The 27464-nt window shown below is 57.0% G+C and overlaps 4 protein-coding genes across 14 annotated transcripts in view; 2 read left to right on the top strand and 2 right to left on the bottom strand.

The window, feature by feature from the left end:
• Positions 1 to 11091, top strand: part of ASCC1 (activating signal cointegrator 1 complex subunit 1) — a 34427-nt gene extending 23336 nt beyond the window's left edge. For 5 of the 9 annotated variants that reach the window (XM_017832699.1, XM_017832695.1, XM_017832696.1 and 2 more), the window contains exon 10: positions 10393 to 11091. In XM_017832699.1, coding sequence (XP_017688188.1) covers positions 10393 to 10509 — 117 coding nt within the window. In that variant the 3' untranslated portion in view covers positions 10510 to 11091. The other 4 variants (XM_017832703.1, XM_017832700.1, XM_017832701.1 and 1 more) reach the window with 4 other exon arrangements.
• Positions 11092 to 13298: 2207 nt separating this feature from the next.
• SPOCK2 (sparc/osteonectin, cwcv and kazal-like domains proteoglycan (testican) 2) lies at positions 13299 to 19342 on the top strand. Of its 3 annotated transcripts, none has more exons than XR_001877670.1 (12): positions 13299 to 13514; positions 15701 to 15709; positions 15931 to 15976; positions 16271 to 16385; positions 16478 to 16580; positions 16661 to 16769; positions 16846 to 16965; positions 17060 to 17278; positions 18349 to 18411; positions 18537 to 18674; positions 18756 to 18992; positions 19115 to 19342. XR_001877670.1 is itself a non-coding variant. In XM_017832693.1 (12 exons), coding segments are annotated over exons 1-12 (1281 nt in total). In that variant the 3' UTR covers positions 19116 to 19342. The 3 variants fall into 3 exon arrangements, 2 of the variants coding, with proteins under 2 accessions (XP_017688182.1, XP_017688181.1); XM_017832693.1 differs by having other exon boundaries at positions 18756 to 18897; XM_017832692.1 differs by having other exon boundaries at positions 18756 to 19342.
• Positions 19343 to 19865: 523 nt separating this feature from the next.
• Positions 19866 to 21917, bottom strand: TYSND1 (trypsin domain containing 1). Its single transcript, XM_017832645.1, has 4 exons — positions 20911 to 21917; positions 20693 to 20826; positions 20417 to 20602; positions 19866 to 20328 (listed from the first exon to the last, which is right to left on the bottom strand). Exons 1-4 carry the CDS (start codon positions 21915 to 21917, stop codon positions 20117 to 20119), a joined length of 1539 nt encoding a protein of 512 aa, XP_017688134.1. The 3' UTR covers positions 19866 to 20116.
• Positions 21918 to 22946: 1029 nt separating this feature from the next.
• Positions 22947 to 27464, bottom strand: part of SAR1A (secretion associated Ras related GTPase 1A) — a 5039-nt gene continuing 521 nt past the window's right edge. The window contains exons 2-7 of the mRNA XM_017832704.1: positions 27257 to 27331; positions 26303 to 26422; positions 25773 to 25838; positions 25316 to 25419; positions 24673 to 24804; positions 22947 to 24045 (exon numbers count right to left, since the gene is read on the bottom strand). Coding sequence (XP_017688193.1) covers positions 23929 to 24045; positions 24673 to 24804; positions 25316 to 25419; positions 25773 to 25838; positions 26303 to 26422; positions 27257 to 27314 — 597 coding nt within the window. The 5' untranslated portion in view covers positions 27315 to 27331 and the 3' untranslated portion in view covers positions 22947 to 23928. The remainder of the gene's footprint in view (positions 24046 to 24672; positions 24805 to 25315; positions 25420 to 25772; positions 25839 to 26302; positions 26423 to 27256; positions 27332 to 27464) is intronic.

Raw genomic sequence — 27464 nt, 5'->3', positions numbered from 1 at the left:
AATCCACTGGGGTGAGAAGAGACTGAATAAGAGATTGTGGTGCAACATCATTGTCTCAGAAATAAGCCAGTGCTTTTCCTCACGTCGGTTTTAGAGAAGAATCAAAAGCACAAATGAAAGGCTGCGATGCCGCTTTGCAGAGGGGAGAATTCCTGCCTTCAGTTGTGACCCTGCCATTATGGAGAGATACCGGAACGATCGAGGGGGCTCAGCAGTGTGCAATTAGAGCAACAGTGGGATGGCAGGATGTGACAGTTGAGCAGATGAGATTGGAGATCATTTGTATGATCATGGGGGAAAAGAAGGAGATTAAATTGGGGTTGCTGTGAAAACGCTTTCCTATGAATTATATTCTTCAGGGGGAAAAAAGGCATATTCGTGTTATTTGCATTCGATGAAACAGGAATTTGACATGGCATTTGAAAAATCAGACTAGACAATAGAGGAAAAACGTCTTTGTTGGAATGTTTGGGCCTTGGAGGCAGCACTGGAGGTGTTGAGGGGAAGCTGAGCTGCTGAGGAGAACGCAGTGCAGGAGGTGCAGAAGGTTTGTGCTACGTCTGTGTGACAGGGATCTGTTTGATGACCTTACCAAGAAGGGGAGAAGCCTCTTTGTTTTCCTTTCAGAGGTGCTCAGCATCTCTCTGACTAATTTTAGCAGGGACTGTGAGTGCTGGAAGAGGGAGGATTTGTTGAGAGGGCTATAAAGTTTCTGAATTCTCTTGCCCCTGCACCACTGCAGTCCCACCCAGCCCAGGGGCTGAGCCCTTTCAGCAGTGCTGTGGGTGCCTCTGCCTCCCACCCAGTGGGCATCCTGCCTCCTCATTTCCCTGAGATCCCTGTTCTCCCACCATCCAGCTGAGGCAGCATCACCTCTTTGATCTTAGGAGGACAATTTTTCTCCGTGGAGCTGGCAGGGGTTGAATTACAGCAGCGTCTTAATAGAAGGCAGGGACCCAACACATTAAATGTGCAAAAAACCCAACCCACTGATTAGCAAAAGTAGGCAGTTCATCCCAAAGGTGCCATGACCCTTCTGCTGGATAATTTTCCAGGTCTGTCCAAGTTGAATTACTGGCTCTGTAGCCAGACTCCTCCTCCTGGTGGTTCAGTGAGTGGAGCGAGTAGGTCACATTGATGGGAGCTCCTTGTCATAGTGTTCCCGGATGCATCTCAAGCCTCCTGGCATCTCTTCAGCAAAGCCAAAACCCAGCTCTTAAAAACTGTTGCTGCATTTGCTATAATAGGAGCCACGGGAATGAGGCTTCTTTGGAGAAACGCAGTGCTTGATCATTAATTTCCTTAAGTTGTACCATAAATCCCTCATGTTTGAAGCATAGCAGGGTCTGGGAAATTATTGGAGCCTTTAACATGCTGGAAGGGTTTTTTATTCTTGTCTGAAAGATGTGCAAAAATCTGGTAACCTCCAAATGTCCCACTTGTATTTGTTTCTTAGTTTGCAGAATGCCTTTCACCATAGCAACTAGGGTCTGATTTCCTCAAGCGCATGAATTTTCATGGATTTGTGGCAGGGGGGAACAGACCCAAAACCCTGAGCTAAAGCAAAGGTTTTGCAGTGTGGCAGTGGCAGGAGCACTACTGGATTTGGCTTGTGAAGGAGGCAGGGGACCCTGGAGGGACAGGATCTCAGCTGAACAAAGACCTGCACCTGGCCCCAGACAATTCTATCTGCAAAAAAACCCAGCCTGACAGATTAATTTAGACTACTGCTGAATGTCACCCTCCCCACTGCTGCATCACCCTCTGGCAGCTGAGGTGGCTTTGCTCCAGTTTTATGAGGAGCTGAGGTTTCACAGGGCAGCAGTCAGGGAAGGATCTGGCCGCTTCCATGTTCACAGACCCATAAAACCTCGTACCCTTCCCACCCGTGGGGGTCAGAAGGGTGTTATGGGCAGCATGAAATGTGCTCCTCTTCGGTCTGCAGGTGAAACCCAGCTGGGGAGAGGCAGGAATGTTGTGTGAGCAGGAGGGAGCGGAGCTCCAAATGGTCTGGAGAAATCAGGTGGAAACAAACAGGCTGCTGCAAACAAGGGCGGGTGGAGGAGGGAGCGGTGGCACCAGTGTACGGTGGAGAAGTGCCCGATACCAACCCCATGGGCCAGGGTTTGGGTTAGGAGGTGGTCTCTGGAGATAAAAGAAAGAGGCAAATGTCTGCAGAGTAAACCTCTGACTACGCTTGGCTGAAGGGTTCACCCAGTTCTGGGTACCGTGGGTGGGTGCAAAGAGCCCAGGGGGCAACAATAAGATAATTGGAGGGGTAGAAAATGTCTACAAGCTGGGGCTGGAAAGACCTAGAGTTGTTTTGAGTTAATAAAGGGAAGGAGGGCAGCATGTGAAGGTTCAAGTAGTGTATCCACTAGTATCCAGTAGTGGATACTTTGTCTTCCATGTTCTGATGGTAGAGCGATAAATAATGTGCTTAAGTTGCAGCAAGAGAGCAGGAAAATCCTTGGAAAGGGAAGGTAATGAAGTACTGCTCTAGAGGAGCTGGGAAATGGGGATCCTGGTTGTTTTGAGGGAGCAGAGATGTTAGTCCAGGTTCTGCCACCAAGGAGCTCCTCCTCCCTAGGGGAAGGAGGACAGTGGAGCTGATGACCTTTGCTGGTCCTTTCTTCAGCTTGTCACTTTATGATTCCTACGTGGAATGCAAGCAGAACACCCAGAAGATGGCATCTGTGAACGCACCAAGAGCTTCTTGGCATTTATGTGGCATTTACTTTGGCTCAGGAAAATAAAAATATGAAAAAGAAGCCTCCCATCACATGCCTTGGATCTTTCTCCCTGAACTCCGTGTGTGCTGCATCTTCTTACTTTGGTGGTACTTTTCCAGAGAGCAATGGTTATATTGTTATTGCTTCCCAAGGGATTTTCCAGTGTCACAGAGGAGATACTCCTGACTTGGGAGGTGGGACTTTTATGACCAAGATTCTGTCCTTCCTGAAGTCTGCAAGCTTTATTCTTCCCAAAGGAGATGAGGTGAAAGGGCCTCTGCTGCTGCCTTTTAAACCTGCCAGAGGCTGGAAGAAAAGGAGAGGGGAAGGGCTGTTCCTCGTGTTATCCATGTGGAAGGACTGGATGCTATATTGGGGATGGAGAGACACTCCAGAGCCAGCTGCACACTTGCAGAACAGAACAATCTGCAGCTCTGTGGCTGGTGCTCCTGGCGATGGCCCCAGTGACATCTGTCCTTCCCTGTCCTTCCTAACCCTCCCTTCCATCCCTGGGACTCCGCACGGCATCTTCATCCTGTGACACCTGGACAGGACTGGAAAGTGTTGGATCCCCAGCCAGCGGTCCTTCAAAAAAAGCCACGAAAAGGAAGCAGTTGCTAATTTGGAGAGGAGGTTGGGAATGCCGGGAAGAGCTGCCTCGCTGGATGAGTGCCTGCCTACCTGCTTTTCCTACGCTCCTCGTGCATTATTCCTGGCGAGCTCCCAAGCACAATTAAACCTCTGACAGATAATCAGTGGCGGAGTGGTGTCCAGGGTGAATAATACAGGAATCAGGTATTTCTTTTTTTGGCACCAAGTTGTTTCAGAAAACACATTTTGAAAGTAAAAAATAGAAGGAAAAAGAATGTGTTCATTGAACAAACTCCCCAGATCCTGACATGGTGCCTGGTTGTGTCTCGTCTTCTGGGGGCCACCAGGGTCTTTGGTTTGGGGTTTGTCTGTTGTAGTTTTGGGGGAGTTTGGGTCACAAATGGAAGGGGGCTTGGTGCATTTTTTGGAGTGAGGAAGAAGGAGCTCTGCCAGCACATGCTGCAGCCTGGGAACTGGGGCAGCTGTGGAGGTAACAGCCTTCTGCAGAGGGCCTGGCAGGTCTGTGGGGGAGTGAGGCACATTAAACAGGTAGGTGGGATCCAAAAAGCAGAGGACTGGAGGCTGTGGTTTGTGCAGCAAAGGAGGTTGATCAGAAGAGCTCTAAGGGATACAGTTTGCTGGAGTTCAGTGCACTCTCTTAGAGTCCGTCAGTGTTTCCGAGTGTTACTTGTACATTTCAAGATTTAATTTTTTTAAGATTTTTAATCCATCCGTGGTTCTTTGCCATTTCCTCTATCAATCCTTTTTGCCTGGTGCTGGTATCAGCTCTCTAACCCAGCAGTTTGCCAAGGAGTCAGCGCCTTCCTGCTGTATCTGGCATGGGAACCGCAGTTGTGCTTTCGCCAGATGATTTGGAAGGGCAACTGTTCTCTGCTCTTCTCCAGTGTTTTCCATCCCAAGCTGTGGACGTATTACAAGCATTAATTCAAATGTATCATCCCTTATGAGATGGAAAAATACCCAGGGGAGGGTGGGAGAGTCTGCAAACAAACGTGATTTGTTGCTCCGTGTTGAGGCACCTCTTCAGAAGCGCCGCTTAATTTTTCTCCGTGCTTGTCAGCGGGTGCCTGGGATTTTGTTTGTTCCTTCCCTTCCCCAAAGGGGACAACAGCACCGTAGCATGCTGATTTCCCATGGAAAGCAGCCTCCCATCCCTCCTGGCTTCCCGAGCCGTTCCTTCAGGGATGGGGACACGCTGGGATAGCGGCTGCTGGCGGGTGAGCTGGGAAGTGTTGTCACTGGGTGCAGAGCAGATGAAGCTCTGAAGGCTGCGGCTGCTCCGAAGCTCCACTTTAATCTCCTGGTTGGAGCTCTCTGTGCGCTGCTGGACCCCCGTTCCCAGCACTGGCTTGGCTGTCAGAAGTCATCTCCTGCACGTGTTCTCCCGTGGAGGCAGAGCCCGGTGGCGCCCGGCGCATTCCCATGCCTTCCTGGATGGGATCTTTGGGTGGATAAACGCCTTCAACCCGGGCGAAGCAGAGGAGCAGGGATTGCTGGCATCCCGTCCTCAGCGTGGTCCGTGCAGCAGCAGTGACAGTGAGCTCATCCACAGCCGTGGGCTCCCGGAGCTGTCAGCCTCTTCCTTCCTGCCTCTCAGAAGTTCTTATTTCTGTGTTTGTTCCAGATACGGAAAACAGGACCCCCCTGAGCTCCCTGCCGAGAGCAACCGGGTTTGTGAGGCGGATTGGTCACAGCCTAATGACATTACACGGCTCTGCTCGCCCACAGCGCGACACTTCTGTGCTGTTGATCTATAATAGCCCAGCCCTAAGGCACTGCTTCCTGTGGCTGGAGTTCACAGCAGAGCTCCCCACAGTCTGGGAAGGGGTGTGTGTGTGTGTGTGTGTGTGTGTGCTTAGATCCATTTTATCCCGTGGTAATGCTGCTCTTTAGTGGGAATTTTTGATTGCAAGGCAATTAACAACAAGTCGTTGCTCCCTCGGCGTTTCTGAGCACCGACGCTCTCAGCAGAGCTGCTTGGACTTTTTATGAATTCAGGATGGGTCTTTTTTTTTTGGCTGAATACTGTAAACGACATAAGGCTTTAAAAACTGATCAATAATCCTGATGGTCGCAGCAAAATCCAGGCCAGGCTGCGTGAGTGCGAGCCAGAGATTACGTGAAGGAAGTTTTAAATACCTCTGCCTCCCTTCCCTTCCCTGGACTTTTGTCCTCCTGTTGCCCAGTGCTTCTCCAGCTGAATCCATTAATATTTCTCATGCTTGTTGAGCCCCTGACAGGTGATTTTAAAGCCCTGGTTTGTGTTGGCATCTCTGCTCTTCATAGCAGGAGCTGAAACGTGTTGCCGCTGTCCTTACGTGGTTTAGCACCATGATTTATTACTATTGTTTCCAGGTAGGAACACAAAGGTGCTGTCTCATTCCTGGAGGGTTGTCTGTGGGAAGCAAGCCCCCCCCCCCCCCCCGGAAGGCAACTTGACAAACACTCACACTTGGGAACAGGACATCATTTAGGTGCCTGTTTTAACTGCTTCACTGAGGAGTCATTCTCCTTGCTTTTGTGTCTTCATTGCTTCAGCAAAACCTACTTTACAGGCTTAAAAGGGGGGGAAAAATGCGGAAAAGAGTCATCCTGGTTTTGATTTGTTGCTCTGCCTTTGATGAGAAGTTGTTGTGGTTTGGGGGCTGAAGTTTGTACAAGCAGTTTTGGCTCAGGTTTGCAAGGAGCGATAGGTTTGATGTGTGATTCCATCTCTCCCAAAACAAGTCTTCAGCCTCTTGTCTTCCTTCAGAAAATGATTGTCTCCCCAAGGGAGCCCTGCTGTGTAATTTGTGGGTAATCGAGGGGAACGGACCTCAGAGGGAGAAGAGTTTTCAGCATCTGAATGGAATTGTCTTAAATGGGAGAAATTGGGGTATTAGAAATTACAGGTGTGCTGCTGGCTTTTCCTGGCTCAGGATAAATGACTTTGGGGAAGAAGTGGAGGAAAACTTGCTTTCTGGGAGCTACTGCGGGGCTGCCTGCCTTTCATCATTACCTGCACGGTCGTGTCCTTGGATCTGGCCCCCTGGAAGGGAGAGAGAGAGAGAGAGGGAGAGGGAGAGGGAGAGGGAGGAGCTATTGCTTGTGGTAGTTTGCAGGCTGACCTGTGAAATATGGGTTATCCGTCGACCAGTTCTCTCCCTCTCTTAGGGACTCATGGCTTTCAGGAAGGGCAGTGTGGCTGTAGCCTCTGCCATCCCCTGCAGATCCGGGGATGCTGCTGCCAGGAGGGTGCTGTGCCACTCTGCAGGCACCGGCTCTGTCCCCATGGGAGACCCCGTGTCCTTCTAGGCATCCTCGCTGAGCTGTTCCTGAGCCTTTGACTGTGGTTTGAAAGGCAGGGCACATCCCTGGCTGTTTTCTTGGAGGTGCTGGGTCTGGGGTTAAAAGTTAACAATGCTCTTTCCTTATTCCATTCTAATTCAATTTGGGAAGGCAGCAGGGAGACAGAGGGCACTTAGTCCTCTAAGTGCTATTCCCTTGATGGGAGTTAGTAGCTGGTGCAGCATGTGTGGTGTTGATTTTGTAAGCTGACCTTTACCTCCATCAGGTTCATTCTCATTTGTAATACTTAAAGAAAAAAATCCCAACCTCTTATTTATTCTTTCGGCATCGAGGACGTAAATCCTTCGGCGTGTTTGGATTTGTAGAATTACTGTGCTTTTGCTGAGCCTTGTGTCCCACTCCAGCCAAATGACACAGCTTTTGGTGACTGTGATGGTGTTTCTCCTCCTCCTCTCTGCCTCCCTCCTGCCTGCTTCTGATCCACACCTGCTCATGCTCCCTGCAGCCTTTTCAGGGAAAGGTGGGTCCTTGGCAACCGTGGGAAGGGACAGGAAAGGGAGTTGGGCAGTCTTAGGGTTATCAGCCTTTGCTTCTGAAGTGCAACAACCTCCAGGTACCTTCTTTCCTGGTGCAGAATTAAAACTGCCATAAAATGCTTTTCCAGGAGGCATTTCATCAGCTGTGCCACAGGCCTCCTCCAAAACCGGAGCGTTTCCGTAGTGGCTGGGGAGAGGGGGGAGTTATAAATATCTTTCTCGGCTCTGCTTGGCTTCTCCCCAAGATAAGTAGAAGTGAAAGTCAAAAGTAGAGGCTTGGCCTTCTAAAATCCCCAGGGACCTGAGCACAGGATGCTTTTGTGACAGGAAGCCAATTCCTAGTGTTTCAGGGGCCTTGGAGGATGACGTTTGAGGGCCCTCCCTCCCCTCTGCCCGAGGCAGGTCTCAGATGTACAGTGATCTCCGTGCCTGGTGGCTTCTGTGGTGGGAAGCCTCAGGGAGCACGGGAGCATCCGTGAGAAGCCAGCCTGAAACAAGAACAACAGTAAAAAAAAAGTCTGTGCTTGTCCTCTAAATCTTGTAGCATGTTTACTCTCAGAAAGTACAGCCACATTACCAAAAATCAATAGTTCCAGCAGCATTCTCCCTGGGAAACACACAGATGCTTGGACACGCGGGAGGTGGTGAGTCTTATAAAAGCCAAGGGAATTACAGAGTGCTTTGGTACAAGGGCTCCTCTGCTGCACTTCTGGCAGTGCATAAATGGAGGGCCCTTGACCTGGGCAGTGTCTTCTGGGGCTTCCTGATCTTCCTTCTGCTCTCATGAGTCAGAGGCTGTGTGAGGCAAGAGGGGCTGCGGGCAACCAGGCAACCAGCAGCAGGACAAGAGGGCATGGTCTTAAGCTCTGCCAGGGGAGGTTTAGGTTGGATATTAGGAAGAAATTTTTTACAGAGAGAGTGATCAGACATTGGCATGGGCTGCCCAGGGAGGGGATGGAGTCACTGTCCCTGGAGGTGTTTAAGGTGAGACTGGATGTGGCATCAGTGCCATGATCTGGGAACCACGGGGTGGGGGTTGGATTGAGGGTTGGACTTGATGATCTCAGAGGTCTTTTCCAACCCGGCTGATTCTATGATTCTATGAAGGGTTTGTCTCATTAACTAATTTTTGCTTTGAAGTACACGTATTTTGTAATAAAAACAGGTTGTGATGTACAGAGATAACATAAGCAAGTATTTGAAAGGCTCTTCCTTTGGCTGTTCTGTGTAAAGGTTTGACTTTCAGAGCTGCTGATGGGTCCAGCACATCCCAGCATTTCATTTGTTTCCTTCACAGAATCGCAAAATGGTTTGTGTTGGAAGGGACCTCAAATACCACCTCAGACCACCCCCTGCCATGGGCAGGGACACCTTCCACTAGCCCAGGTTGCTTCAAGCCCCGTCCAGCCTGTGCTTGGACACTTCCAGGGATGGGGCAGCCACAGCTTCTCTGGGCAACCTGTGCCAGGGCCTCCCCACCCTCCCAAAGTAGAGTTTCTTCCTTATATATACTCTAAATCACCCTCTGTCTGTGTGAAGCTATTTCCCCTTGTCCTGTCACAACCATGCCCTTGTCCCAGAGTTTCCCTTTTAGGCACTGGAAGTGGCCTCTTCCAAACTGCGGTGAGCCCCGGAGAGCAGAAAGTCATCCTTCCTTCTGAGGTCAGCCAAAACAAAAAGAGAAAGGTGACCAACCCCTTTTTGCTGCCATCTCTTATTAATGAGACATTTTATCCTGAGTCCTCCAACATGAGCGACGCAGGCTTTTGGGAACATAATTAATCTTTAATTGTATAAATCTTTAATTGTATAAAATGGAGTTTGTGTGGCTGTAGTCATTTCTCTTCTCCCTTTTTCCTCCTCTCCCTGTTTGAGGTGCTTCCTTAGCACAACTCCTTTTCAGCAGGGTGCTCTGCCCTAGGGCAGTGACCCCCTGGAGCCACCACTGACAGTGTTCCTTGAAGCCAGGCTGCTGCCATGGGGTCTCTCCCTCTGTCCCCAAGATGGGCAGGGAATCGCTTTCCCTAAGGCACTTTTGCTATGTGGAGGAGTGGCAGCAAACCCAGGAATTGTCCTGAAAGAAATCTAGCTGGTCTCCTTGTGGAAAAAAAAAAAGGGTATTTGAAAAATAGAATACCCTTGGGAGGACCTACAAAAGAGCAGTTGTGCCCAAATCAGTGCCAGGCAGAGCCAAATGCCTCTTTGGAGGAGGTGAAGTGCAGCCTTTCAGATGCTAAGTAGGTATTTGGGATTTCAGTCATTCCCTGTATGGAGGAATTGATGCACCATTGGCTCCAGGAGGATTAAAGTGTTGGCTTTCCGTAGTGCCTTCTGTAATGGCAGGAAGGGCTGTGGGACTGTCTGAGCCCACACCTGCAGGGACAGATAGAACATTCAATAGGAGACAGATGGAATGGACACTCTGGAGATCTCCAAGGTGGGGAGGTGTCACTGCTCAGGCCCTTGGTGACTCACAGTGCTCCGGTTAAGCAGAGTTTCAAAATTAGCATCTCCACTGAGAAGCTTTTCCTGAGACACAGCCGATGTTTCCAGGTAGAGCAATTTCCTGCATCTTAATGGAGCGGGAGGAGCACTTTGCACTTGGACGCGATGCCTTTCCAGCAATAATTTGGTGTAAGAAATTCTGATGTTATTTTTTTTGGTCTGCTTCATAGGTTGGATTAATGGGCAGGGACACGCCCCCGGGTGCTGGAGTTGGCTTGCTTTCCTTAATTTGCACTCAAGTCCTTGCCGAACAAAGACGGATTTGTTGAACAAAGCGGGGTCAGTGCTGGGATGAGGAGCCTTGTGCCTCCAGCCTGCTCGTTTGAATTAGGACTGAGCTGTGACTGTTAAGTCATACGTCCTGTGGCCTGGATTGGTGAAAACCTCCTGGCCTCAATCCTTGCTCCTGCAGAGCCTTCGACCTCGAGAGCCACCCGGGGGTGGCGGCCTCCGGGGCGGGGAACGGCCTTCCCAAGCTCCCTCAGTGACAGTCAGCAAAGTGGGGGAGAGCTTGAGCAGCTGCTGATAAAAAGAGCAAGACAAAAAGAATTAAAGCACAGTCTTTAGGGGGAAAAATAATGTAAAGAATAGTTTCATTAATGGCAAAACAAATCTTTGAGTAGAGGCTTTTGGCAGGGCCAGCTCCTGCGGGAGAGCCTGGGCCAGCTGGAGGCTCCGTTTTTCTGGGTGCCTCTCACATGGTTTTTCTGCTCTTTCAGCTCTTTGAGAACTTCTACTTTGGAGAGGTGCAGCTGGACTCGGTGCGCCTTTCCCAGAGGTTCTCCTCGGACACCTCTGGCTACTACGCCATGTCTGGGCAGCTGTCCTTCTCCTGAAGTGGCACCTCGGCTGGGGCGGGTCCTCCCTGCGCTCAGAGGCACAGGATTCCTTGCTGGAACGTTTTTAGAGGACAACAATCTTGGATGGGAACCTGGGAACTCCAAGCGGAGGTGCCTCATGACTCCTCAAAAGCATGGGAGCCATGGCATTTCCCTGCAGCTTTTCCTAACTGTGTTGCCCGCCCTCCCTTTTGGAGTTGCCTGGGTCCTTCCTCCTCCTTTCCCCGTTCCTGACCAAAATGTCACAGAGTTGCCTGTTTGATGTCTGTTGCCTGTGTTTTCCAAGAAAACAACTAGAACTCTGTGGCTCTTGGGGCATCGCCGGCATTTAAACGTGGCTTTATTTCAAAAGGAGGAAGTTTGTTCTTCAAATAAGTATTTAAAATCCAGGGGAGCTTCCCGGAGCATGATCTAACGATATTGAGGTCAGGAGTTGCTTGGATCTCCAGCAGCGTGATGCCTGTGTGATGTAGATCTCCAAAATAAATTAATTCCCTTCAAAAGCAAAGTGTTTATCTCCTGTTGCATGGGTTGTTTCTGTAATTAAACTATGACAATAAAAAAGCATTGATGGTAAAAGCTCTTTCCAGTGACCGTTTCGGAGCGTGTCAAAAAACATACGCCTTGTGGGTGGTTTCTCCATTAAAAGCAGCACCAGGCTCTTTGATTCCATTGTGAATCCTTCAGACATCTCAAGATGAATTTTCTTTTCCTGTAAATCTCCACATTTGGTAAAAATAGCGACACAGGCTTTCAACTCGCCCGGGGATGAACCCTTTGAAAAATGGAAGGTGCTGCTGTTTGAGTGTTTTGTAACAAAACAGGTGCTGTTGCCCATTCCTGGTTGCTTCCACAAGTGTGGAATCACACTGCCATCGAGGTGGAGAGCGTCTCAGCCAGGGGTAGGGCTGCTCCAGCAGCACCCACCTGTACCAGTGATCATTTTTTAGAGGACTTCATCCCATTTCCTCCCTCCAGAGCAAGACAGCTGTGTGACCGTGCACAACCAGCGCTGGGAGGCGGTTGAGATTTGGGATGGCTTTCCTTTTTCCCCCCAAGCCATTGCTGTTTGTGTTTCCAAGACCAAGCTGCCTGTGTCCTTTCCAGCCCGCCTGCCAGGAAATCAAATCATCTGTGCTTTTGCGGGGTGCCCCTGGTTACACCCAGTTACAACCATCGGGCTTTTTATCTCCTTTTCCTCAAGCTGAGCGCCTTTGTGCTCTCCAAAAGCCGCCTGTGCAGACGTTCCCTCAGCACCAGCACTCCCAGCCCAATGCAGGGAGGTGCTGAGAACACTTCACACTGGTTGCTGTCATCGCCAGCCTGAAGAGGTGCTTGGAAAATCTCATTGGAGCAGACCTGGGATCTGCTCTCACAGCCACCGGGAAAGGGGGGATGCACCTTGGGAAGCTTCTGCCTGATGGGATTTTAACAACTTACAAAGAAGTTGAGGCAAACATGGATTTTCAATACAGAAGGGCCAACTGGAGCATGTTCCTCCTCTTCCCGCTTGTGTAAACATGTTTTAATGACAATTATTTCAGCAAAATGTGTGTGCGCTTAAAAATTGACACCTTACCCGATCCCCTTGGAGGACATTAAGGTTTCCCTCCATCCTGAGGGTCCTGTCAGGAAGAAAAGTTGGATGTGTGCTGGGACACCCCCAGCTGCAGCTGTGAAGGAGATGCAGCTGTTGTGAATTGTCACTTGTTGCCTACCCTGCTTTGCTCCTGCTGAGAGGGGGGAAAATCCAAAAGCAAAACCTTGGGATAGGGATGGGAGTCTTCCCCAGAGCCCCAAAATGCCATGCTGGGATGGCCGAGGGATGGGGATCACAGGGAGAGGGGTTGGAGGATGGGGGACACGAGGTGAGGACATGGCAGGGATAGAGGATAAAGGATGGGGACATAGCTGGGTGTGGGATAGGGATGCAGTAGGGACTGGGAAAGCAGGATGAGGAATACAGGATGGAGATGTGGAAGGGATGGGGGATGTGGGATGGGGACATGGCAAGGACCAGAGATGCAGGATGAAGGATGCAGGATGGAGGATGCAGAATGGAAACGTGGTAGGGATGCAGGAGGGGAACATGGCAGGGACCAGGGATGTGGGATGAGCAGAGCGGGACAGGGGTGTGGCAGGGGATGCAGGATGTGGGATGGAGACTAGGTAGGGACCAGGGATACAGGATGGAGATGTGACAGGGAGGGGGGATGCAGGATGCAGGACAGGGGTGTGGCAGAATGCAGGATGGGGGATGCAGGATGAGGACACGGCAGGTACTGGGAATCGTGATGAGGGGTGCAGGAAGGGGATTTGACAAGGGATGCAGGATGGGGCACGTGGGGTGGAGGGTGAGGCAGGGGATGCAGCGTGGGGGTTATGGGACGGGCACGCTGCAGGGACCAGCGATGCGGAATGAGGGGTGCGGGACGAGGACTTCGGGAAGGGGGTGTGGCAGGGGACGCGGGATGCAGGGTGGGGGACGCGGGACGGGGACTGGGTAGGGAGCGGGGACGCGGGACGGGGACTGGGTAGGGAGCAGCGACGCGGGACGAGGACGGGGCAGGGGCGGGGAGCGGAGCGCTGTGTCCGTGCCGTGCGGTGCCGGCGGCTCCCCCGCCGCGGTGCCGGCGCGCAGGTGCGGCGGGCGCGGTGGAGGCCCCGCCCCGGCCCTCCCGCCGGTGCCGCCCGGTGCCGCCCCGCGGCCGCACTCGCCGCCGGCGCCTCCCCGTGCGCACCGCACCGCTCCGCACCGCGCCCGCTCCCCCCGGCGCTGCGGCAGCATGCGGGGCTGCGGCGGGCGCCGCGCCCTGCTGGCCCTGCTGGCCCTGCTCCTGCCCGCCGCCGCCGCCGGCCCCGGGCCCGCCGTCGGCCCCGCCACCGGCCCCGGGCCCGCCGCGGCGGGGGAGAGCCCCGGCAATTTCATGGAGGACGAGCAGTGGCTCTCCTCCATCTCCCAGTACGGCGGCAGGATCAAGCACTGGAACCGCTTCCGAGACGTGAGTCCGCGCCGGCGGCGGGGCGGGGGGGGACGGGACACGCCGCCGGGCACCGGGAGCCCCCTCCCCGCACTCCCCGCCCCGCCGCTGCGGCTGCCGCAGCGCGACCCTCCCCGGCCCCGGCCCCGGCCCCTTCGTGGGCGGCCGGGGATGCTCGGCGCTGTCCGCACCCCGCCGCGGCCGTGGGCGGCTGCCGGCCCCGGTACCCGCGGGATGCTCCACGGCCCCGGTGCCAGGGGGATGCTTCCCGGCTCCGGCAGCGCCGACGCCTCCCTGCCCATAGCCACAGCTGCTTGGCTGATGCCAAGACCACCGTGGCCAGGGCTTGATGCCAAAGCGACTCTTTCCGAGGAGCGGGGGGTGCTGTCCCCTGCAGCCTCTCCCCGTGCCCCACACCGAGGTGCAGGCAGGCCCCGCCTGCCCTTTGCGGGCAGCACGAGGGGGCTGCGCCGTGGCCTCAGCCCCTCGGTGACAGCTCAGCCCGGGTCAGGACACGGGCATCCTCCCGGACTCCCGCTCCCCCAGCCCCGCGGGGTGTCCCCCGCGCCCCTCGGGGTGCTGCAGCCGGGCCGGCCTTCCCTCCGTGGGGTGGTGATCCCTGGGGATAGGGGGGTCACGAGGCAGCGAGGATGAGGATGAGGATGTATGCAGTGCCGGAGGAGCGCGGGCACACCTGACACCGGGCTCAGCATCCTGTCACCCTTCGGTGTTACGCAGCCCTTGCTGAGCAGCCTCAACGGCGTTTAATGTTATGGGGCAAGCGGGGGGTTTTCGCGGGCTCGTTTTTCACCCCCCAGGCTGTGTCCCCCGGCGAGGGGACGTGGTGCTGCAGCCCCATCGGGGTGGGGCAGGGCACCTGCAGCAGCCGAGTGGGGACGGGGCACACCCCGAGCCGCCTCCCCACCCTCCGGGGAGGCCCTCCGGTCTTTGTTCAGATGCGCACTCGGGTTCACCTTGGCAGCAAGGATGCGATGGATGGATGGATGGCAGCAAGGGAGAGGTGCCCAGTGCAGGGCAGGGAGCACCACCCCCCAGATAAACCAGTTTAGGGGGGCAGAGCACGGATGAGGGTGCAAGGGATGGGGTAAACGCCCCACTGGAGACCCCTGCCAGCAACACACCCTTTGGCCAACGCCAGTGCTGGGCACCTGGGACCCCGGATGGCTGCGGGTGCTCGAGGGGAGCACATGTGGTGTGCCCCCATGGAAATGAGCATCCCCGGTGGGGCTCAAGGCCAAGGGACCCCCATCTGTGGGTGCTGGCAGCACACATGGGGCCCACCCGGCTGTTCCAGGGCTGCCAAGCCGGGGGGGCTTCAGCCCTTCCAGCGGTTCGCATGGATTAATAAGCAAATCCATGGATTTGTGGGGGTTTCAGCTGAGCAGCACCGGTGTGGGGAAGCACGGGGAGGAGGAGGCCGGCGGCCGTGGCGAGACCCGCGCCGCAGGAGCTGCCGGGCGCCGCAGTGTTACTAATCACGGCACGGGAACGCGGGATCGATTGCGGTGCGAACACCGCCGCGGCGGAGAGAGACATCCCCTCCGGATCTGCCTCCCGTGCCCCTGCTTCCAGCTGCCATCCCTGCCCCGCTCGCCCTCTCCCGGGCAGCGGCGATGCTCCTACCCTATCACAAAGCCCACCCCGGAGCATCCCGCGGGGCGGGCGATGCCGCTGCCTGGAGGGTTTGAGTCCCCGCTGCTCCCTCCCACCTCCGGGATGCCTTCGGGGTCCCGGGAGAGCAGCTCTCCCAGGAGAGTGACATCCATCTTGGCCTCTCCTTCTGGGCTCGCCATTGAAAATCCAGGGTGGCAGCACCACGGGAATCCTGTCAGGGCCTCTCTCTGCACTTCGAAGGGCTCCCTCCACCCGATGCCTTTTTCATCCCTGTTCCCTGCCTTTCCCGGCTGGCTGATGGGGAAAGGCTTTATCCTCTGTGAAGGCTCTCCAGGATTACAGGTCTGGAGCCAGAGATGAGGGAGAACATTGGTGGTCGGTGCAAGTGATCTCCAGGGCCTGTGGGCACCGGAAGGTCGGGGTGGCCCGCTGGCACAAGGTGCCGGTCCCTGTGGGCTGGGGCCGGGAGGGGGAGCTTTGGGCTGCCCCGGGGCTGACGGAGAGCATTCCCGCTCTCTCTTTCTCTCTCTTTTCTCGGTGCCGGCCGGGCTGTCTCGCTGCTGCGCTGCCAGGAGGTGGAGGTGAGCCTCGAGGGGCTGCCGAGGGGGTGGCACCCCGCTTTCTGGGGGGGGAGAGGCTGCTCCCCAGCCCTGCTCGCTGCCCTCCTGGTGTGGAGGTGCCCGAGGGGGGTGTGCAGGGGGAATGTCGCCGGGTTGGTGGCCCTGAGCAGGGAGGTGGCACACCTGGCCCAGTGTCACCTCTCCTGCCACCTGCACTCATCCAGGCTCTACCCAATTTGCAGGATGACTACATCAAGAGCTGGGAAGACAACCAGCCCGGGGACGAAGGTACCACCGGGATGGGTTTGGGATGGGGCACAGTGGGCTCGGTGCCAGCCAGTATGGTGGGGGGTGGGGGGTGTAACATTTTCTGCCTGCACCCCTGGAGATTTTCCCTTCCGGCCGGGAGTGGTGGCAGGGCCTGTGCGTGCCAGGAAGCAGCAGCTGGTGCTGGGGTGGCCGCCCAGCTGTGGCCTGAATGGTGCTTTGTGCTGGGCCGGCTTGTGGCCAGCGCTGCTGGGGCTCCCCGGGGGAGAACCCGCCTGCCCCTCCGCCTGCCCTGGCCCCTCTCTGCCCCCTCAGCCCTGGACACCACGAAGGACCCCTGCCAGAAGGTGAAGTGCAGCCGGCACAAGGTGTGTGTGGCACAGGGCTACCAGCGCGCCATGTGCATCAGCCGCAAGAAGCTGGAGCATAGGTAGGAGGTTGGTGGGGCCGGGGCTGAGCGGGTGGTGGGGCTGAGGTGGGGGCTCGGTGCCATTCCCCCCGTGCCTCCCTTGCCCTGTGCAGGATCAAGCCGCTGGGCCCCAAGGCGCACGGGGGCTGCAAGCCCTGCCACACTGCCCCGCTGGCCGCAGTCTGCGGCTCCGACGGCCACACCTACAGCTCGGCGGTAAGGACGGCGGCACCGCCGCGGGGAGGGGGATGCTGTGCCCCGTGTCCCCCCACTGACATCCCGCTGCCGCCCCGCAGTGCAAGCTGGAGCAGCAGGCATGCCTGGCCAGCAAGCAGCTGACGGTGCGGTGCGAGGGGCAGTGCCCCTGCCCGACCCCGCACGGTCCCACTGGCGACGGAAAGCAAGGTGAGCGGGATGGGGGGGCACCCAGACCTCTCCCCAAGCTCTACCCGGCCTGACGCTGCCTCCTTGGGACCCCCAGACTTGTGCACCGGGCAGGATCTGGCCGACCTGGGCGACCGCCTGCGCGACTGGTTCCAGCTCCTGCGGGAGAACGCCAAGCAGAACGGCTCCGGCGGGCTCCCCGCCAGCCCCACCACCGGTACGTGTCCCTGCCACCTGCCCCTGGGGAGGGCACGTGGGGGGCTCTCCCCCACTGGTAGCCGGGCAGCCACGGGGCTCATCCCACCCTGCAGCGCTGGAGAGGAGCGTGGCGGCCACCTGCAAGGAGGCGGTGGGGTGGATGTTTGCCCGGCTGGACACGAGCGGGGACATGTTCCTGGAGGCGGCCGAGCTGGGCGCCATCAACCTGGACAAGTACGAGGTTTGCATCCGCGCCTTCTTCAACTCCTGTGACACCTCCAGGGACGGCCGAGTCTCCGCGCCAGAGTGGTGCTTCTGCTTCTGGAGGGAAAGTGCGTCACCCCAGGGCAGGGGGGAGGCGGCGGGGGTGGGCATTCTGCTGTGGGGGTGGGGGTCTGTGCCATGGGGAATGCACACCGTGGGATCGGGGGGGATGCACGCCCTGGAATCTGTGCCCTGGGGTTGGGGTTAGTGGAGCAGAGGATGTACATCATGGGGCCATGGGGAATATGTGCTGTGGGGTTGAGGTTGGAACGGGGGGAATGTACAACACAGGGTCATGGGGAATGCATTTGTGGGATTGGGGGACAATGTACATCATGGGGTCAGGGGGAATCCATGCTGTGGGGTTGGGGTGTGTGTGGGATGTTTGCCTTGGGGGGAGGTACACCATGGGGTCTGGGGGGTTGCAAACCATGAGGGGGATGCACCCCATGGGATTGGGGTATGCATGCCATGGAATCCCTGCTGCGGGATTGGGGCTAATGCAGCAGGGGGTGTACATCACAGGGTTCTGGGGAATCCGTGCTGTGGGTTTGGGATTGCGGGGTGATGTACATCATGGGGTCATGGGGAATCCATTTTGTGGGATTGGGGTTGGAGGGGATGTACCTCATGGAGTCCTGGAGAATCCATGCTGTGGGGTTGGGATTTGTGTGGGATGTTTGCCATGGGGGGAGGTACCCCATGGGGTCTAAGGGGGTTGCAAACCATGGGGGGGATGCATGCTGTGGGGGCATGGAGAATGCATGCTGTGGGGTCAGGGGGCAGTTACGCAGTGAGGGGGGCATAAGGGGTGTGCACACTGTGGGTCATGGGGAAGCACATCATGGGTTAAGGGGCGATCCACACCCTAGGGGATGCACACTGTGGGGTCGGGGGGGATGTAATCTATAGGTTGGCAGGGATGCACGTCATGGGGATGCACAGAGTGGAGTTGGACACACACACCCCATGGGAAATGCACACTGTGGGTCTGGGGGCATGCAGTCCACGGGTTGGCGGGATGCACATCGGGGGGATGCACACTATGGAGTTGGAGGGGATGCACATCATGGGGACGAATGCTGTGGGTTCAGGGGGTGCACACCCACCCTAAGAGTGGCGTGTGGGGGTGCTGCAGAGCCGCCCTGCCTCCGGGAGCTGGAGATGATTCAGATCCAAGAAGCCACCAAAAAAAAGCCAGGTGAGTGGGGCGTCCCAGGGCCCTCTTCCCCAGCAGTGCCGGGCTGGGATGAGGACGGGGAGCTCCCTGGGGGGGCTCTGGCACTGCACTGCGTTTGGGGGTTGGGGGGCCCTTGCTCTCTGCAGGCACCTTCATCCCCAGCTGCGATGAAGACGGGTACTACCGGCGGGCACAGTGCGAGCCGGGTGGTGGCGAGTGCTGGTGCGTGGACCAGCACGGGGCCGAGCTGACGGGCACCCGCGGCCACGGCAGCCCCGACTGTGGTAAGAGCTGGGGGGAGCCCCCGCCCGGGGAGGGGGCTGCAGCCCTGGGAGCCTCTGCCCCTCGCCCTCCTCCTTCCCCAGATGAGGCGACGGGGTTCTCGGGAGACTTCGGGAGCAGCGTGGGCTGGGAGGACGAGGAGGAGAAGGAGCCAGAGGAGGCGGGCGAGGAAGGCGAGGAAGAGGAGGGCGAAGCGGGCGAGGGTGACGACGGCGGCTACATCTGGTAGAGGAGTGGGAGAGCCCGGTGGGCGGCACGGCCGGGAGGCAGCCCCCCAGCTGGGGGTCCCTGTGACCCCCCCGCTGCCGGTGTGGCGAGGGGTGGGTGCGTCTCCCCCCGGCCCCGTGCGGGACGGGGTGTCGGGGTGCTCGCCCAGGGAGGGGGCGAGCGGGGCAGGGGGGGCCCGCGCTTGTGCGAATTTGAGCTTTTTTTTTTTGGGTAGAGCCTTGTAGGCCTAGTGTGCTGCTGCGTGGTCTTCAACCGGGCAAACGGCGCTAATAAAAGTGGGAAAAAAAGGAAAAAAAAACAACCAACAAAAAAAAACCCTATAGAGAAGCTTCCCCCCCGCCCCTCCCTCCCTGCATCCCCCTCCATGTTGTGCTTGCGTGGCTGCCCCGGCCCCGGCGTTGTGTAGCAGCGTTGTGAAATAAATACCCCGTGCTGTGTCAAACACTCGCCCGCCCGTTCCTCCCCCCCCGTTCCTCCCCCGCCACCCCCCGGCACTGCAGGGGGTCCTGGGGAGGTGGTGGTGGTGATAGTGTGCCCTCCCTCCCCCGTGAGGGGGCACTGCTGGGGTGGAGGAGTGGGTAGGGGAGGGAGGGACCCCCTCCCAAGTGCCCTGTGTTTGGTCCCTGCACTCCACTCTGGAACTGATGTCCCTCCCCGGGGATGTGTCCCCACCCCAGCTCCTGAGTCTCAAGGACCCCAAGGATTTGCCCTGTTTACAGTTCCTGACCCTCTCCAGGACCCCAGGCCTCAAAATAACCCCCTCCCCACCCCCACAGGGTTCTGAGCCACAGGACTCATATCTGCCCTCCTCGTCCTGGTCCCCAACCCTAAGCTCGACCCAGTCCTCTACCCCTGACCCAGAACATCCCTTGCAGGACCTGTTCCTCCCCCAGTCCAACCCACACCCCAGCCCAGACCTCCACCACCACCCCCCGCAGCCGCTCAGCACCACGGGACACCAGGGCCTCAACTCACAGCATTTATGGCTCTGGGGAGACACTAAAACAATACAAACCCCAAATCTCCCCATCTTGGGCCTGTCAGCAGCTGGCAAAGGCACTGTGTGGTGTCCCCTGCCCCAGAGTGCCCACCCTCCACTGGTTCCGCGGGGTCCAGGCGCTCGGGCCCCGCACTGAACAGGGGCCATGGCAGCTCCATCCCTGGCACCTTGGTCCTGGTACCTCGGTCCACAGCACAAGCCGCCTGGGATGGGGGGTCAGAGCTTGCTGGGGGGTCCTGGCTGCTGCTGGAGCCTCCAGGCCGCCCGCACCCCCTGTGCCGCGTGGTTGAGCCCGGCGAAGGCGCCAGGGTCGCGGGTCCGGCGGTACCGCGCCACGAGGGGCTGCAGGACCGTGATGGGGATGCAGAAGTTGAGGTGGGGGTAGGTGGCCCCCACACCGTTGTCCCGGGTGTTGCTGGCCACGATCCCTGGCAAGGAGAGGAGCAATGCCCACATCACCGGGTGTGGCCGGGGGGCAGCCACGGGACCCCCCTCCCCACTGCACCCCCGGCTCACCCATGAGGCACCCGCTGCGGGAGGAGATGAGGGGGCCGCCGCTGGAGCCCCCGTGCACGGCACAGGTGGTCTGCAGCATGACAGGGTGCCCCTCCACTGCCACCATGGCCGAGAGGATCCCCGCTGTCACCGAGGGGCCACACGCCCGCCCCAGCGCCCCGAAGCCCACCACGCTCACCTCTTCTCCTGGGGGGGAAAGGGGGAGGCAAGAGGTGGGTGCACAGGGGGTTATGTCCCCCCCTCCAACCCAACACCCCGTGTCCCCCCGTTGCTTACCTGGGAAGAAGGTGTCTGCAGGGCACGGGGGGAGGAAGCCTGGTACGCTCTCCTCCAGCTCCACCACCGCCACGTCAAAGGGGGACGACTCCTCGGTGGCAAACACCACGCGTCCCCTGAGGACTGCGGCATCCCTGAGGACACGGCAGACGAGATGTCATACGGGGGGACTCGCGGGGCGGGGGGGGACGAGGTGTGGGACACGCGGCCGCACTCACCGTCCAGGGCCAGCCGCGGGCGTCACACGGAGCGGGGTTCTGGCCTCCACCACGTGCCGGCAGGTGAGGAGCATCCTCGGCGCCAGCAGCACCCCGGAGCCCCACGTCGCCCCGCACTCCACCAGCGCCGTCCAGCCCAGCGGGTCCCGCCCGCTGCCCGCCGGCACCGCAGCCACCCAGGCGGGCACGGGCGGCACCGCGACCCCGGCCTCGCCCAGCACGGCGGCGCTGCTGCGCAGGATGGCGGCGAGCGAGCAGAGCAGCGTGAGCCCGACCCACTCGGCGCCCTTCCAGCACAGGGACGCGGCGATCACGGCCACCACGCGCGGCCCGCCGGGCGCGGGCACGAAGGCGGCGCCGCCCTCGGTGCCGGGCAGGCAGCGCGCGTCCGTGAGCACCAGCGCGTTCTCCTCGCCCGCCAGGTTGCTGACCACCCCCCGGCTCAGCGTGTTCAGGAACAGCTCGGGGCACGCGTCTCCGAAGGGGGTCCCGCAGGCCAGCAGCGCCTGCCCCTTCCGCAGGCAGCCCGCGCTGCCCCGCGCCGCCCACTCGCCCGCGGGCTCGTCCAGCGCGGGCACCCACAGCCAGGCGAACCAGGGCAGCGCCCGCGGGTCCGCCCCGGCCTCCTCCTCCTCCTCCGCCGCCGCCGCCGCGAACCGCCACCGCTCGGCCCGCCCGAAGCCGCGCTCCAGCGCCCGCCGGAAGGGCGCGCAGGGCACCAGCGCCAGCAAACGCGCCCCGAGCTCCCGCGGCGGGCCGTGCTCCCCGCGCAGCAGCACTCGGGGCCGCGGGACCGGCCGCAGCGCGCCGGGCGGCAGCGCCGCGGGGCTCTCCCAGGCGGCGGGGCCGGCGCGCAGGAACGGCGCGAAGGGGGCGGCGGGGCAGAGCACGAGCGCGGGCCGGCGGCTCAGCACCACCCCGCTGCAGCCGCCTCCGGGCCCCGCGCCGCCCGCGCCCCCCGGCGCTCCCCGCACCCGCACGGCGCAGCACGGCGGGGCCGCCGCCATCCCGGGCACCCCCGGCACCGCCCCCGGCACCGCCCCCCGCGCCCATTGGCCCCCACCCCGCTCCGCGCCCTCCCCATTGGCGCGCACGTGGCGGACACGCCCCCGAGGAACGCGCCAGGGGGGTGTGGGACCCTCGGCCCGGGGCTGACACCGGGACACCGGGATCCAGGGACCCCCATGTCCGGGCTTGCTCTCCACCTTCCCAAGGGCAGCAGCTCACCCGCAGCAAGTCACCGCCACCACCTGCGTCTCCTAGAACGCTTCCATCAACGCTGTCTCCGCACAATCCTAAACATCCACTGGTCAGATGATGTGACCAGTACGTCTGTTCTAGAACAAGCAGCAGTCACAAGCATTGAGGCCATGTTGCTGAGAACGCAGCTGGGCTGGGCAGGGCACGTCTCCAGGATGAAGGACCAACCACTCCCTCCCTAAGATCCTGCTTTATGGTGAACTTGCCACCGGCTGCCGCATGAGAGGAGCCTCAAAGAGGAGATACAAGGACTGCCTGAAACAATATCTCAGCCTTGGCCCTATTGACCAACATCACTGGTCTACTCTGGCCTCCAATCGGGAGGTCTGCAGACACACCATCTATAACGTTGCTGATGCCTTTGAGAACGCAGCAGGATCACCCTTGAGGAGAAAAGACAACGCAGAAAGAATCATGTCTTGCAGAATTTACCACCTAAGGAGTCTTTCTGCTGTGCCTTTTGCAACCGGACATGCCTGTCTCGTATTGGCCTTTTTAGCCACCAGCGCGCTTGTAACAAATGTGGGTAGAGCCCTCCCCAAATCTTCGTTCACAAAGCCCAGCCATGATGATGATGAGAACAAATAGAATACTCTGAGTTGGAAGAGACCCACAGGGATCACTGAGTACAGCTCCTGGCCCTGTAGAGGACATGCCAAGAATCCTGCTGTTTTCCTGAGAGCGTTGGCCAAACCCTTCTGGAACTCTGTGGCAGCTGTTCCGACGGCCACAGCGGGGCCCAGCCAGTGCCAGGCCAGACTGAGGCTCCTGCCCCCTGAGAGGAGAAAGACACGTCTTTATTGAACTGAAAATGAGTGCCAGACAGTAATGAAACTTCAGACAAAAGAAGTCCATCGAGAGTATAAAAGAAACCGGTTTAGTCTACATTAATAACTTCATGATATGCAAATGTCAAACACTTCCATGCTACAACAACCAAAACAGCTTTGTGGTTCTCACTGCGATGGCGCAGCCAGAGGACCCGATGCCCTCGATGGGAGAGTCTGGCCTGAGGTGGAACCAGGCAGCCCCTTCCCACTGTCAGCGAGTGCCGGACACCATCCCCCAAACCTGCACCAGGTGCTCCTCTCCAACTAGGAAAAATTAAAAAAAAAAATCCCTGTAAACTAAAGAAGCTGGGATTGCACACCTCAGTCCCAACGGCACGTCGTTGTCGGTCAGCGTGACACAGCACAGCCACCCTACAGCTCAGTTAAGCCCAAATGCTATGTTTATTGAGGACTTCTAATATCGTGATACCTTGGTTCAGTAATTCGTGAAATACCTAAATATCGTTAAATATATTTTTAAAAAACCCTAAACCATACTCTGGACTAAACAAGATGAACGTTAAACTAAAAAGTTAGGAGGGACGCCGTTTACATTAACACTTTCTTTAAAAAATATAATTGCTTTTTCCTTTTCGTTTTTTTTCTTTTTTTTTTTTTTTTTTTTGAAGTCAATTAAACCACAGTGGTGAGACGTGCTCTCTTTTTCAGCTGTTACAGAGCAGCGTGCAGAGTTTTGACTTCCCAGACTGGAGCAGCCCCGCTGCCACTGAGCTGACAGGGACAACTCCTGCGGAACGGCGCTGCCTCCCCGCCGCGTGGAAAAGAGTGGTGTCACCACTGTGCTGTAAGGGCAGCCGGAAAACCAGGAGTCTCTTGGTCAATGTGGTTGGAAAGCCTCCCGTGTTCTAATAGAAAAGTCCATAGCAAGCTGTGAACAGGATCAGTCCAGAGGAGCGGGACTCTCGTGTCAGTCAATGTACTGCGATAGCCAGCGGAAGCCCTCGCCATAGCCTTGCCTCTTGAGCACACTGCACATGAACACCTCCATGGGGCGCGCGTTCAGGTCCTTCAGGGGCACGTTTCCCTAGGGAAATCCAAACAGGAGTCAGTGCTGCACCCCTAAAGCCCTCGGGGAAGCGCCCAGTGAGCCACCACCACCCAGGGACACCCCTCTCACAGCCCCCCGTGTTTTGTACAGTTCTGGCAGTTTCAAAACCTGCCCGAGGGCATTGGCATTGTCCAATCGTGGAATGGTTTGGGACAGAAGGGATCTTAAAGAACACCTTGGTGCACCTCCCTACCATGGGCAGGGACACCTTCCACTAGCCCAGGTTGCTCCAAGCCCCGTCCAACCTGGCCTTGGACACTTCCAGGGATGGGGCAGCCACAGCTTCTCTGGGCAACCTGTGCCAGGGCCTCCCCACCCTCACAGGGAAACAATTCCTTCCCACTATCCCATCTAACTCTGGCAGTGGGAAGCCATTCCCCCTTGTCCTGTCACTCCAGGCCCTGGTAAATAATCTGCCTCCATGTTTCTTGTAGGCCCCCTTCAGGCACTGGAAGGAACCATCATCATTATTATTGATTCACCTTGGCCAATCCTGTGGACAAACTGTCAGTGAGAGCTGAATTAGTTTCTGGATGGAGCCTCACTTTGAAAGGGAACAGGCGAGCCCTCCCCTCCAGATCCAAGGCCTGGATGCCTCCCTACCTTTCCCGTGGTCTGTCCATAGAGCCCAAAGATCTCCCGCAGTTTCTCCTCGCTGATGGCCTCGGGTCTGTCGATTTTGTTACCCAGGATAAGGATTGGCACATTGGATATTGTCTCATCTGTCATTAGGGCCTGTGGGCAAGAGGGAGCGAGAGTTCAGCAGAGGCAGTAAAAAAGAGCTGTTTTTGGAAGAAAATGATTTTGTTTAAGCTCTGTGACCAACAAGGGCTGTTTTTTGGTGCTTCCATGCTCCTGGGGAAGACTCACAACAGTCAGTTAGGTTGGAAAAGACCTCCCAGCCCATCGAGTCCAACCTGTGCCCAGCCCAGAGCACTGAGTGCCACGTCCAGTCGTTCCTTGGACACGTCCAGGGAGGGGGACTCCACCACCTCCCTGGGCAGCCCCTTCCAGGGCCTGACCACCCCTTCCAGCAAGAAACTCCTCCTGATGTCCAAACCAAACCTCCCCTGAACTCAAGAGCCTGTGCTCCACCCAGAGTAAGGGCATCCAGGCTTCTCACTGGAAGTGCCAATCCAAAGCATGAGACTCTCAAAACACACTTTGCACAAGTTCCAGCCCAAAAAAGGACTATTATTTGTAATTTAGGTCTTAGGAAAGGGGGAAAAAAGAGAAGTATTTTTACATTAAGCTCAACTTTGGATTCCATAAGCCGTGAGTGATCTGCACAGTCCACCAGGAAGACAATCCCGTTGATGGCAGGCAGGTAGTTCTTCCAGACCCGGCGAGCTGGAACACAGAGGGACAAACACAGCCCCATGAAAACACTGCTTTTTTTTTTTTTTTTTTTTTGTGTGTGCATTAAAAAAAAAAGGGAAAAGGGCAGAAAAACTCTGTTTAGAACTTCTAGAAACTCTAAAACTAAAAGTTCAGCAATTCGAAATAAATTCATATTGGAGTCCCCCACAGCTAAAAATACTTCAGGCAGCAGAGCACGAACTGGCAGTGTTTCCTTCCAAACAATCCTCCAGCCAGGAGGTTCTTTCCATGTGTTGCTCCATAAATAAGCCCAGGCAGTGAATAATTAGGCACTGTTTACTGCTGATGCTTGTCAGTATCAATTTTTGGTAGTTTTTTCTTACCTTGTTCATGTCCACCCAGATCAAAAGTCGTGAAGGTCATTCCAGCAATTGTCAGCTCCTCTGATGCTGAAAAAGGGAAAACACAGGGATTCAGGAAAATAAAGAAGCTGTCACAGAATTCCTTGGGGATTCGCCTTGGCATCGCACACGCTCCTCCAATCAGGAATTCCCTGGATTTCCTGCAGATCTGTGACTGAAATGGAGCTGTTTCACAAAAAATAATTTCTCCAGCCTCCCACTGAAGGCTTTTAATCTGCAATTATTATCCTTTATTACACTTTTCACCAGGAAAATTCTCCCTTCCCCCGAGAAAACCTCGCATTGATTGAACAACACCAGTTCCTGTGTGTTTTATACTTGAGAGGAAAACACAAACCCACTTCAGCTCGGGCAGTTGCAACCTCAGCTGAGGTTTTAAGACCCCCAAAGCCCCAAGGCAGAGCTTATACCAACAAGGTGTCTTCCAAAACCATGTCCCCAAAATTCCAGAGGAAATGCCGCACCGGGAGGCTTTACTCAGAAAGACTTACTGGGATGTAGCGTGGGGACATGCTGACCCAGCCTGTCATCTTTGAGCATGTGCAGGAGAGTGGTTTTCCCTGCGTTATCCAACCCCAGGAACACCAGTTTTCCAGACTTTTTGTACAAACCTGCGAGGAAGAGGAAGAAGGCAAGAGGAAAACTCCAGCGGGCTCACCTGGAGCCAGAGCGCTGCTGTTTTTAGGGAAGCCCTTCTACCAGAGCTCTGCTGCCACCCGTGCACGCTTCCAGCAGGGAAAACACACACAGGCTTTATCCAAGGCAAAGCATGGTGGTGTTTACAGCAACGGGCATCCCCTAAGCTCGTATTTCTGTGAACATTCCATTCCTTTTCCCAGCACATCCCAGCAGAAGAGTGTGCAGCAAAGTATTAGGGGTTGTCTGCTGCCTCAACAGGGTATTTTGGATATGAAAATCGAACAAACTCATAAAATACAGCAGCGAGCTGCTGGGGAGAAGGTGGAAAGCAGGGGACAGCACGTCATTTCCTTTGGATGAACGGATTTTGGCCGCAGGAAAGCTCCCTCGGGTTCCCAATAGGACTTCTTCCCACCCCATCCCTCTCATCCCTCCCTCCCAGAGGCGTTCGGGACAGCAGGCACCCCATCCTTCTGCAAGGAGTTCCACTGGAACCCACGACTATGGCAGGAGGAGCAGGAGGAGGATGGAGCTCCATCTGCCTGGGGCCGAGCAGACCCAGCTGCCCCCGCACTTCTAAAGGGCAAGAGAAACACAGAGTGGGGGCCAAACGCCTCCAAATGCTCCCAAAGTTTCTCCCCAATAGTGTAAAAAATCCCTTTATTGACGTGCAGCCTCCCCGCCACCCTTTACCCTGTTCTGAGCCGCCCCAGTCCCTAAGTTTTGGGGGATGTGGGCACCGGGAGAAGCCAAACCGACCCGGGGGCAGCCGAGGCACAGGGGGGCTGGGGGGGCTGTAGCATTACCTAAGAACTGCAGAACGCTGCTGAAGCCGTTGTAGAGCCATTCGAAGATGAAAGACATCGCTGGAGATGAATCACCTGCGGGACGTGGGGAGAAGAAAAACCCCCAAACGCCGGAGTTACAAAGTCCGGGGTGAGGGGGGGGAATGGGGGCAATCGAGGGACGAGGGGGTCGGGGTGGGGAGGATCGGGGGTCAGGAGGTGAGGGGTG

This window comes from Lepidothrix coronata, unplaced genomic scaffold (assembly GCF_001604755.1).
Source record: "Lepidothrix coronata isolate B3197 unplaced genomic scaffold, Lepidothrix_coronata-1.0 Scaffold204, whole genome shotgun sequence".
Lineage (NCBI taxonomy): Eukaryota > Metazoa > Chordata > Aves > Passeriformes > Pipridae > Lepidothrix > Lepidothrix coronata.
The sequence above is the reverse complement of the archived record's forward strand: the minus strand, read 5'-3'. Positions and strand labels throughout refer to the sequence as shown.

What these genes read in the sequence shown, in the direction of transcription:
- SPOCK2 (XM_017832692.1), top strand. Translation starts at nt 13,299, where the DNA reads ATGCGGGGCTGCGGCGGGCGCCGCGCCCTGCTGGCCCTGCTGGCCCTG. An exon ending in AGCCACCAAAAAAAAGCCAG is followed by an intron (nt 18,412 to 18,536) that starts GTGAGTGGGGCG and finishes TGCTCTCTGCAG; the next exon opens with GCACCTTCATCCCCAGCTGC. An exon ending in CCACGGCAGCCCCGACTGTG is followed by an intron (nt 18,675 to 18,755) that starts GTAAGAGCTGGG and finishes CTCCTTCCCCAG; the next exon opens with ATGAGGCGACGGGGTTCTCG.
- TYSND1 (XM_017832645.1), bottom strand. Translation starts at nt 21,917, where the DNA reads ATGGCGGCGGCCCCGCCGTGCTGCGCCGTGCGGGTGCGGGGAGCGCCG. An exon ending in TGCAGACACCTTCTTCCCAG is followed by an intron (nt 20,603 to 20,692) that starts GTAAGCAACGGG and finishes TTTCCCCCCCAG; the next exon opens with GAGAAGAGGTGAGCGTGGTG. An exon ending in CCGCAGCGGGTGCCTCATGG is followed by an intron (nt 20,329 to 20,416) that starts GTGAGCCGGGGG and finishes TCTCCTTGCCAG; the next exon opens with GGATCGTGGCCAGCAACACC.